Raw genomic sequence first — 11,410 nt, forward strand, 5'->3', positions numbered from 1 at the left:
TAATTAGTTTTATCATACAATAGTTTATGTGTTTGTACCACATCCATACAGTGACTGGAGTCAGATGTGTTCTCATTATCTTTTCTGTTTCTATATCAGACTAAGAACACTGGCCAAACCCTGAGAGAAAGTGGATATATAAACCGCTCCCTTCTGGCCCTAAGGAACTGCATTACGGCGCTACGCAAGAGACCAGGCGGCCATATCAATTATCGGGACAGCAAACTGACCTGGCTGCTAAAGGTATGTTATTACTATGAGATTTCCTACACACATATGACCATACAGCTGTACCTGATGTCAGGGACAGTGATAAGAGAGAACGGCCCCGTGTACAGTCTCCATGCAGGTCTCCCCCTTCTCTTACAGGCACATGCACTAATTATACTCTGGCACTGCGCTTTCTCTACTGGGCATGTGCAGGACTTCGGAAATATGGCACACATGTCATTTTTCCGGTGACTATATTGGTGATTACAGCAGCATTAGCAGAGTGTAAAGTATAGGTTATGGGTGCAAATTTAGATACACCCAGGGGCTTATTTATAATGGGTGCAGGGTGTGCGGTTCATGGGGGCCCACATCACATACTCTGCACCCATCCTTTTTTTATATATTTACCTCTCCAAAGTCCCACAGAGTAGTGCTATACAAAACGCCTGGAAAATGGCCACCGCGGCCATTTTCCCAGCATTTTGTGCATTTGCTGTAAGAAGTCACCGGGAAATAGCTACCACGACATTTTCCAGGTGATATACGCATGAGCAGTAGCGGCCAGGCACACCCTAGTGCCCGGAGCCTACTGCTGCTGTCAGTTCGCTGACTGCAGCCGGGGAGAGAGGAGGGGGCCCCGGAAGGGGAGTGAACACAGGCCCCCTCCTCTCTTAATATGCCCCTGGATACACCCACGGCTGATGGGTGTATCCACTTCGTAGATATCTTTTTGGGATACAAGCATTAAGGAATATGAATGTGAGTTATCAAACAGGGCCATAAAGAGACTTTATTATGCCCTGATACTAAAGGGGGTGTGGTCTAGTGTATGGGGGTGTGGCCAAAGCTTATTGTAAATGCTGAGGTCCTGTGTACAGGGGGTGTGGCCACAGCATCTATGCCGAAACCCAGGTAATCAGGAATATTGCTCCTAACCCATTGTTCTGTTGTGTTATCTCAGACAATGGCTGAAATCAACCATGATATTAATAATTAGTGCAATCATTTGTTTCTCACAAACATAGCAGAAAACAATAGTAGTAGATCTATAAACTGCTCATTACAATGTGTAAGGACTCCTCAGTGATCTCCCCTATAACCAGAGCTTTATCTATCACAGGGTGCACTGAGTGGCAGGAGCAGAATGGTGATGATCACACACATCAGCCCTGCGGATGCTGCCTATGAAGACTCTCGCAGCACACTCACCTATGGGAGCAAGGCCAAGTACATCAAAACACTGGTGAGCAGCCCCCAAGGGGTAACTGTATATGTATCTATGTTACTGGGTATAACTATGGTACAACAAGGGATTTATTATTAATCAAAACAAACATTATGAACATTCAAAATCAGTTTTATTAGAAGATTGGTTGGAATGTGACCTTTTACTATCTATTAAAAATTCAACTGTCAGTTAAAATATATTAGAAATATCTACTACAGGCTCAATCAGTGATAAAAGCTACATCTGTGGTATTACATGTCTGTGTGAGGACACGTAGGTTACCCATCCATAATCTCCTGTCTCCCTGTTTTCTCTGAGTGTGCCGGTGCCCAGTAACTAACTCTCTGCTGATTACCCTTCCTCCTGCAGGTGGAGAGGAACCGTGTTTGTGCCCCTCACAAGATCCCTGAGGCTACAAAAGAGGACAAAGTGCAGCTAAAAGACCCTCGTCCTCCAGGTATTTTTTGTATCTTATAATGAAAAGATTAAGAGGTCGGTTTATCATAGTTGTGCACTAACAATCTGCATCACCACTTATCACAGCAATTCTGATTATAGTTACACCACAAGTTACCATGCTGGGTGGTTGGGAGGTATGTACATATGCTGGTCTTTACAGTTACAGATTAGGCAAAGGAAGCAACTGACCCAGGAACAATAGGAACAAATAGGGGTTTACATTTCCAAACTATAATCCATTGACTAACTGACACAAAACATATACCAGACATAGTAGTAACTGTACTATTTCTGTATTTTTTTCCATAGAGCCAGCCCATAAGGACCATAAGGACAAAGCGTCCAGTTCCAGTAACACTGGTCCTATGAGACGCTCTGAGTAAGTACTTTGTGCAGATATCACATGAACAATAAGTAACAATATGATTTATGAATAGAAAGTGTAATTTATAGATAAGAATAGATTGTGTTGAAGTATTTTTTTTCTAGCTATTACGATTTAAATCAGTGGTTCCCAAACTGGGGGCCGTGGCACCCTGGGGTGCCTCAGGGCAATGGCAGGGGGTGCCTTGGGTTGGAGGTCCAGTACAAATAAAATTATTTTTAGTCAGTGTGATAGGCAAAACCAATACTGGCTGCTGCCATGCCAATCAAAAAATATGTAGACAAAAAAAAGTGGAGCCCTGTCAACCACCACGTGACTGAACCTAAGGGTGACTTATAAGTACAATTTACTTAATTTAAGTTTTGCTGTATTTCTCAATAAGAAACTTTTGCCCCAGGGGAGCCGTGGAAAAAATGCTGATACTCTAGGGTGCCGTGATTCTAAAAAATTTGTGAACCACTGATTTAAGTGTTAATCATAATACACCATAATATGTAGCTATGGGTACATTATTATATTGTACGAATCTGAGCTATTGTTACATTCTCATGGAGTCCTTTAGGTGCAAATGTGTCTGTTTTCTTTTTTTAGGGCTTCGCTGCATAAACTGCCCCCTGAGGTCCCAATGCCAAGAAAACACCTGGCAGTACCAGAGGCCGTGGTCCCCATGCCAAAAACACACCTGGCAGTACCTGAGGCCGTGGTCCCCATGCCAAAAACACACCTGGCAATACCTGAGGCCATGGTCTCCATGCCAAAAACACAACTGCCAGTTCCTGACACCATGGTCCCTATGCCAAGAAAACACCTGGCAGTTCCTGAGGCCATGGTCCCCATGCCAAAAACACACCTGGCAGTACCTGAGGCCGTGGTCTCCATGCCAAAAACACAACTGCCAGTTCCTGACGCCATGGTCCCTATGCCAAGAAAACACCTGGCAGTACCTGAGGCCGTGGTCTCCATGCCAAAAACACACCTGGCAGTACCCGAGGCCGTGGTCCCCATGCCAAAAACACACCTGGCAGTACCTGAGGCCGTGGTGTCCATGCCAAAAACACAACTGCCAGTTCCCGACGCCATGGTCCCTATGCCAAGAAAACACCTGGCAGTACCTGAGGCCGTGGTCTCCATGCCAAAAACACACTTGGCAGTACCTGAGGCCGTGGTCTCCATGCCAAAAACACAACTGCCAGTTCCTGACACCATGGTCCCTATGCCAAGAAAACACCTGGCAGTACCTGAGGCCATGGTCTCCATGCCAAAAACACAACTGCTAGTTCCTGACGCCATGGTCCCTATGCCAAGAAAACACCTGGCAGTACCTGAGGCCGTGGTCTCTATGCCAAAAACACACTTGGCAGTACCTGAGGCCATGGTCCCTATGCCAAGAAAACACCTGGCAATACCTGAGGTAAGTAACAGTGTAATTGTTGTTACTTACCTTTTCCTTATTTCCAAATATTTATAAATCTCTTTTTCATACAATGTAATGCTTATTACCCTGACATTTACATCTTATATTACTCCACAAGCAGGGTCGGATTAAGGTCCTTGGGGGCCCCTGGGCAACAAACGTGGGGGCCCATATCAATAATAGTTGTATGTGTACATATATATATATATATATATACACACACATAGATACATATACGTATACATTACATACACACACACACACATACATTACTGCATTGCTGCTTACCGCTCCTGGTTTCAATGGCAGCAGCAGCAGAATTCAGCGCAATTTGTAGGTCATTAAAAGGGGGTGGAGCCAAATGGCAGGAGGGGCGGGGCTTAATCACGAGCCATGGCAGGCGGCTCTGTTATAAGAAAAAAGTTTTTCTGGGGTATGTGGCTGGGGACAGTTTGTGGGGGAGTTTGTGGGGGGCCCCCTATGTGTTGGGGCCCTGGGACGACCGCCCCTGTCGCCCTGCTTATAATCTGACACTGTCCACAAGTGTCACAATTTATACACAATATGAGAAAGGAAAAATAGGTTTCTTGTAATTCAAATGATCTTGCAAGAACATAGGCCCTGATTCAGAGACAGATGCTCTGAAAGAGCGCTCGCTCTGTATCTGGGCGTTTTTTTTTTTTTTTTTGTTGTGCAGCCTCCTGGCCGCTCGCATAGCTTTGGGAGACCACCCACAGCTATAGCGAGCGGCCAGGATGATGGTCGCGATGGTCAAGACCATCGCGACCATCGGGCTTGCAACGAGACCCTTGTGGTAGAGTCTCGTGGCCGCATGCCATAGAGAGCTTCTGGCTCTAATAGAGCGGGAAGCTCTCTCAATGACACCACTGGTGATGTCAGTGGGGCCGCCCACAAACGGCAGGCGTTCGCTTGGGAACGCCTCCGTTTGTGAAGCCACCCCCCGGTCACTCCTACAAAATGGGTCGAGCTGTCGATCAACATCGACAGCCGTCCCTTTTGTAGTGAGCCATGGAGCCATCTAGTCATCTATTGTAGTAATATAGAATTAAATCCTGAAATTCTATTTGAAAATCAGCTGCCAATTAAAATATGTTAGAAATATCTACTACAGGCTCTATCAGTGATAAAAGCTCCATCCATAATCTCCTATCTTCCTGTTTTCTCTGAGTGTGCCGGTGCCCAGTAACTAACTCTCTGCTGTCCTCCCTTCCTCCTGCAGGTGAAGGCGCACCATCTGAGTCTGGCCCACAAGATACCTGAAGGTGCCAAAAAAATCAACGTTCAGCTGAGACTCGTCCGCCAGGTATTCTTGTACCATGTAATTAAAAGGTTAAGCGATCTGTTTATCATAGTTGTGGACTAACAATCTGCATCACAGCTTATCGCAGCAATACAGATTGTAGTTACCCCACAAGTTACCATGCTGGGACAGTTGGGACGTGTGTACATATGCTGGTCTTTACAGCTGTGCAATATTTATCTATGTTACTGGGTATAACTGTGGTGGATCAAGGGATGAGGACACATAGGTTACCCATCCATAATCTCCTGTTTTTTCTGAGTGCCGGTGCCCAGTTACTAACTCTCTGCTGATTACCCTTCCTCCTGCAGGTGGAGAGGAACCATGTGTGTTCCCCCAACAAAAACCCTGAGGTTACAAAAGATGACAAAGTGCAGCTGAAAGACCCTCATCCTCCAGGTATTTTTGTATCTTATAATGAAAAGATTAAGAGGTCGGTTTATCATAGTTGTGCACTAACAATCTGCATCACCACTTATCACAGCAATACAGATAGTAGTTACACCACAAGTTACCATGCTGGGAGGTTGGGAGGTATGTATATATGCTGTCTTTACAGTTACAGATTAGGCAAAGGAAGCAACTAACCCAGGAATAATAGGAACAAATAGGGGTTTACACTTCCAAACTATAATCCATTGACTAACTGATGCAAAACATATACCAGAAATAGTAGTAACTGTACTATTTCTGTATTCTTTTCCATAGAGCCAGCCCATAAGGACAAAGCGCCCAGTTCCAGTAACACTGGTCCTATGAGACGCTCTGAGTAAGTACTTTGTGCAGATATCACATGAATAATAACTAGCAATGTGATATATGGATAGAAATGTAAAATTATGAAAATTAATGTAATTTACAGTATAGATAAGAATAGATATTGATGAATTATTTTTTCAAGCTATATCTATATAAATGTTAATCATAATACACCATAATATGAAGCTATAGATACATTATTATATTGCACTAATCTTAGCTATTGTTACATTCTCATGGAGTCCTTTAGGTGCAAATGTGTCTATTTTCTCTTTTTAGGGCTTCGCTGTATAAACTGCCCCCTGTGGTCCACATGCCACGAAAACACCTGGCAGTACCAGAGGTCATTGTTCCTATGCCAAGTAAACACCTGGTAGTACTTGAGGCCGTGGTCCCCATGCCAAGAAAACATCTGGCAGTACCTGAGGCCATGGTCCCTATGCCAAGAAAACACCTGGCAGTACCTGAGGTAAGTGCTTTCAGTGTCATTGTGGTTACTTACCTTTTCCTTATTTCCTAGTATTTATTTATATATTTGTCATACAATGTAATGATTATTACACTGACATTTACATCTTATATTACTGCTTAAGTGTCACACTTTATACACAATATGATAAAGGAAAAATAGGTTTCTTGTAATACAAATGATCTTGCAAAAACATAGTTCATTATAATTGTAAATGAAATAAAAGTAATTGGTAGTGGACAAGTCCATGGCTGCGATTCAATTCAAAGCGATGATGAACAGACCCTGGAGGGAGCTCCCAGAACTATTCCATTCAGTCTGATGTTTGGCCTAACTAAAGGATTTCTTCTCGCACCCTCCTGGGGGTACGAGGAGAAACCTGACAAAAGTGCACTAACAGCCTCGTGGACGACACTTTAATCAGAGAATGGCGGTTCTTGCGACTAAACACCTATGTAAAGTCGCAAGAAACACCATTCTCCGACTTAACAGTGCGCTGAATAGAATCGCGGCCAATAAGATAAGCTAAATATATAAAACTAAGAATGTGAACAAAGGCATGAAAACCCTCCAGATAAAACTAGTAAAACAAATATAATCCAATGATATATTATATATTTAGTCATCCATTGTAGTATTATACAATTAAATCCTGAAATTCTGTTTGAAATTCAGCTGCCAATTAAAATATGTTAGAAATATCTACTATAGGCTCAATCATTCATAAAAACTACAGCTGTGGTATTACATGTCTGTGTGAGGACACGTAGGTTACCCATCCATAATCTCCTATCTCCCTGTTTTCTCTGAGTGTGCCGGTGCCCAGTAACTAACTCTCTGCTGTCACCCTCCCTCCTGCAGGTGAAGGCGCACCATCTGAGTCTGGCCCACAAGATCCCTGAAGGCGCCAGAAAAATCAACGTTCAGCTGAGACTCGTCCGCCAGGTATTCTTGTACCATGTAATTAAAAGTTTAAGGGATCCGTTTATAATAGTTGTGGACTAACAATCTGCATCACAGCTTATCACAGCAATACAAATTGTAGTTACCCCGCAAGATACCATGCTGGGAAGTGTGTACATATGCTGGTCTTTATAGTTGTCCAATATTTATCTATGTTACTGGGTATAACTATGGTGGAACAAGGGATGAGGACACGTAGGTTACCCATCCATAATCTCCTATCTCCCTGTTTTCTCTGAGTGTCAGTGCCCAGTAACTAACTCTCTGCTGATTACCCTTCCTCCTGCAGGTGGAGAGGAACCATGTGTGTGCCCCCCACAAAATGCCTGAGACTACAAAAGAAGACAAAGTGCAGCTGAAAGACCCTCATCCTCCAGGTATTTTTGTATCTTATAATGAAAAGATTAAGAGGTCGGTTTATCATAGTTGTGCACTAACAATCTGCATCACCGCTTATCACAGCAATACAGATTGTAGTTACACCACAAGTTACCATGCTGGGTGGTTAGGAGGTATGTACATATGCTGGTCTTTACAGTTACAGATTAGCCAAAGGAAGCAACTGACCCAGGAACAATAGGAACAAATAGGGGCTTACACTTCCAAACTATAATCCACTGACTAACTGACGCAAAACATATACCAGACATAGTAGTAACTGTACTGTTTCTATATTCTTTTCCACAGAACTAGCCCATAAGGACAAAGCGCCCAGTTCCAGTAACACTGGTCCTATGAGACGCTCTGAGTAAGTACTTTGTGCAGGTATCACATGAATAATAACTAACAATGTGATTTATGGATAGAAATGTAAAATTATGAAAATTAATGTAATTTACAGTATAGATAAGAATAGATATTGATGAAGTATTTTTTAAGCTTTTTCTATATGAATGTTAATCATAATACACCATAATATGAAGCTATAGATACATCATTATATTGCACTAATCTTAGCTATTGTTACATTCTCTTGGAGCCCTTTAGGTGCAAATGTGTCTATTTTCTCTTTTTAGGGCTTCGCTGCATAAACTGCCCCCTGTGGTCCCCATGCCAAAAAAACACCTGGCAGTACCAGAGGTCATTGTTCCTATGCCAAGAAAACACCTGGCAGTACCTGAGGCCATGGTCCCCAAGCCAAGAAAACATCTGGCAGTACCTGAGGCCATGGTCCCTATGCTAAGAAAACACCTGGCAGTACCTGAGGTAAGTGCTTTCAATGTCATTGTGGTTACTTACCTTTTCCTTATTTCCTAGTATTTATTTATATATTTGTCATACAATGTAATGCTTATTACACTGACATTTACATCTTATATTACTGCTCAAGTGTCACACTTTATACACAATATGATAAAGGAAAAATAGGTTTCTTGTAATACAAATGATCTTGCAAAAACATTTTCCATTATAATTGTAAATGAAATAAAAGTAATTGGTAGTGGACAAGTCCATGGCTGCGATTCAATTCAAAGCGATGATGAATAGACCCAGGAGGGAGCTCCCAGAACTATTCCATTCAGTCTGATGTTTGGCCCAACTAAAGGATTTCTTCTCGCACCCGCCTGGGGGTACGAGGAGAAACCTGACAAAAGTGCACTAACAACCTCGTGGATGGCACTTTAATTGGAGAATGTCGGTTCTTGCGACTAAACACCCATGTAAAGTCGCAAGAAACACCATTCTCCGACTTAACAGTGCACTGAATAGAATCGCGGCCAATAAGATAAGCTAAATATATAATACTAAGAATGTGAACAAAGGCATGAAAAACCTCTAGATAAAACTAGTAAAACAAATATAATCCAATGATATATAATATATTTAGTCATCCATTGTAGTATTATAGAATTAAATCCTAAAATTCTATTAGAAATTCAGCTGCCAATTAAAATATGTTAGAAATATATACTACAGGCTCAATCAGTCATAAAAGCTACACCTGTGGTATTACATCTCTGTGTGAGGACACGTAGGTTACCCATCCATAATCTCCTGTCTCCCTGTTTTCTCTGAGTGTACCGGTGCCCAGTAACTAACTCTCTGCTGTCACCCTTCCTCCTGCAGGTGAAGGCGCACCATCTGAGTCTGGCCCACAAGATCCCTGAGGGTGCCAGAGCAACCAATGTTCAGCTGAGACTCGTCCTCCAGGTATTCTTGTACCATGTACTTAAAGTTTAAGGGTTCTGTTTATCATAGTTGTGGACTAATATTCTGGATCACAGTTTATCACAGCAATACAAATTGTAATTACCCCACAAGTTACCATGCTGGGACAGTTGGGACGTGTGTACATATGCTGGTCTTTACAACTGTGCAATATTTAAAAAAAAAAAAAGACTGCCTTAGGGTATGCTGTAATGGAGAGGTGTATATTACATAGGACTGGAATGCAGATTAGGCAAAGGAAGCGACTGACCTGGGAACAATAGGAACAAATAGAGGTTTATACTTACAAACTATAATCCACTGAATAACTGAAGCAAATCATATACCAGACACAATAGTAACTGTATTATTTCTGTGTTATTTTCCATAGGGCCGGACTAGAAAGACAACAGACTCAGTTCCAGGGACATTGTTCTTATGAGATGCACGTACGTACTTTGTGCTGATATCACATGAACAATATGTAACAATGGGATTTATGGATAGAAATGTAATATAATGAAAAATAGTGTAATCTATTGATAAGAATAGATTATGAAATATTTTTAGCTAGTTCTATTTAAATGTTAATCATATACCATAATATCTAGTTATGAATCCTATTCATATACTAATGTTTGCATTTTAGTAACTATAATATAGCATATTCCATTTTACTTAAAATGTTACTGTAATAGATTTATTTTTCTGTATAATAATATAGAATAACTGATGAGTATAAAATGAGGAGGACAGTGGCCCTGATTCAGAGCCGGACGCTCTGAAAGAGCGCTCACTCTGAATCAGGGCGTTTTTTTATTTTATTTTTGGAGCGGCCTCCTGGCCTTAACAAATTAAGAAGATCCCATTGGATGACAAATTAAATATATTTTCTTGTGGATTCCATGTACTGTATAACACAATCTCATTGGATTACAAATTAAGAGTTGGGATTAAAAAAAAAAATACTTTTTTTTTTTTACATAACTCAAACTCTGATTGGTTACACTTTGTCATTACACACTTTTCATTAGAATTCTTTGGGGGATTGTATTCTGGTTACATTTTCCCTGTCATTGCTGTTATTTTTAGAGTATTCTCACTATTGTTAAAACATAAATGTTTAATTCTTCCTATGAATTAATGATCTGAAACTTTCATTGAATTCCCTTTAGATCAAGACTACAGCTCGTTGTAGCGCACGTTTTGTCATCCATCTGGAATGTGCCCATAGAAGGTGATGAAAAGATCCGCTTAGGCCGAGGCCGTCACCTTGTTGCATTGTCCAATAACACCATCGGCCATTTATCAAATAACATCTTCCCAATTAAATAAACATCATTGGTGATTTTAGTGGTTTCAATTTATTACATTTCACAATTTCATTTTATTGTATCCTTATTTTATTGTATTCTTGTTACGTAACATTATTCTTAAACTGGGTACATACTAGGGCGATGGATCGGCCATCCGGCTGATCCACTGTCCTATCTGATGATTGCTAAGTGCATACACTTACCAATCGTCGGCCTGATGTGTCGTGCCTGACATCACAACTGGGCGGGCATTTACATGTGCAAGTTTACGATACACAGCATGATGTGCCGATATATCTGAAGATATTTTGGCCATCGGCTGTGCTGCACAGCCAACGTGATCTGTCTATGATATGCCCACATACAGGGGCGTATCTATTAATAGGTGCAGTGTGCGCGGGTGCACACGGGCCCCTGGGTCCAGGGGGGCCCGGTGCGGTGCGCACACCCTGCACCCATATTATCTAATACTTACCTCTCCGAGGTCCTGGATCGGGTGTCTCAGCCTTGCATAAAACGATGGAAAATGGCCGCCGTGCGCAGTGAGGAAATCACCCGTAAAATGGCGGCCGTGCCATTTCCCCGGCAACCTGCGCATACACAGTAGACTCTGAGCACACTCTAGTGCCCAGAGTCTACTGATGCTGCGGTTGGCGGTTAGACGTGTCAGTCTGCTTCCGGCCGACGGGAAGAGAGGAGGGGGCCCCGGACGGGGAATGAACATGGGCCCCCTCC

At 42.2% G+C, this 11,410-nt stretch overlaps 2 protein-coding genes and 1 long non-coding RNA gene across 3 annotated transcripts; all 3 read left to right on the plus strand.

Annotated features, from left to right (window-relative positions):
- Window positions 1–966: 966 nt before the first annotated feature.
- Window positions 967–4,816, plus strand: LOC148478388 (uncharacterized). The gene is made up of 5 exons (XM_088455485.1): window positions 967–972; window positions 1,811–1,898; window positions 2,210–2,279; window positions 2,877–3,366; window positions 4,796–4,816. Exons 1-5 carry the CDS (start codon window positions 967–969, stop codon window positions 4,814–4,816), a joined length of 675 nt encoding a protein of 224 aa, XP_088311611.1.
- A 172-nt stretch (window positions 4,817–4,988) lies between these two features.
- Window positions 4,989–6,214, plus strand: LOC148478389 (uncharacterized). Its single transcript, XR_015872397.1, has 4 exons — window positions 4,989–5,023; window positions 5,332–5,419; window positions 5,729–5,789; window positions 6,059–6,214. It is a non-coding gene; the product is annotated as an uncharacterized LOC148478389 (long non-coding RNA).
- LOC148478390 (uncharacterized) lies at window positions 6,215–10,643 on the plus strand. The gene is made up of 8 exons (XM_088455486.1): window positions 6,215–6,248; window positions 7,110–7,193; window positions 7,501–7,588; window positions 7,899–7,959; window positions 8,228–8,417; window positions 9,279–9,362; window positions 9,751–9,808; window positions 10,535–10,643. Exons 1-7 carry the CDS (start codon window positions 6,219–6,221, stop codon window positions 9,799–9,801), a joined length of 588 nt encoding a protein of 195 aa, XP_088311612.1. The 5' UTR covers window positions 6,215–6,218; the 3' UTR covers window positions 9,802–9,808; window positions 10,535–10,643.
- Window positions 10,644–11,410: the final 767 nt, after the last annotated feature.

This window comes from Taudactylus pleione, unplaced genomic scaffold (assembly GCF_031769625.1).
Source record: "Taudactylus pleione unplaced genomic scaffold, aTauple2 ptg000656l, whole genome shotgun sequence".
NCBI lineage: Eukaryota > Metazoa > Chordata > Amphibia > Anura > Myobatrachidae > Taudactylus > Taudactylus pleione.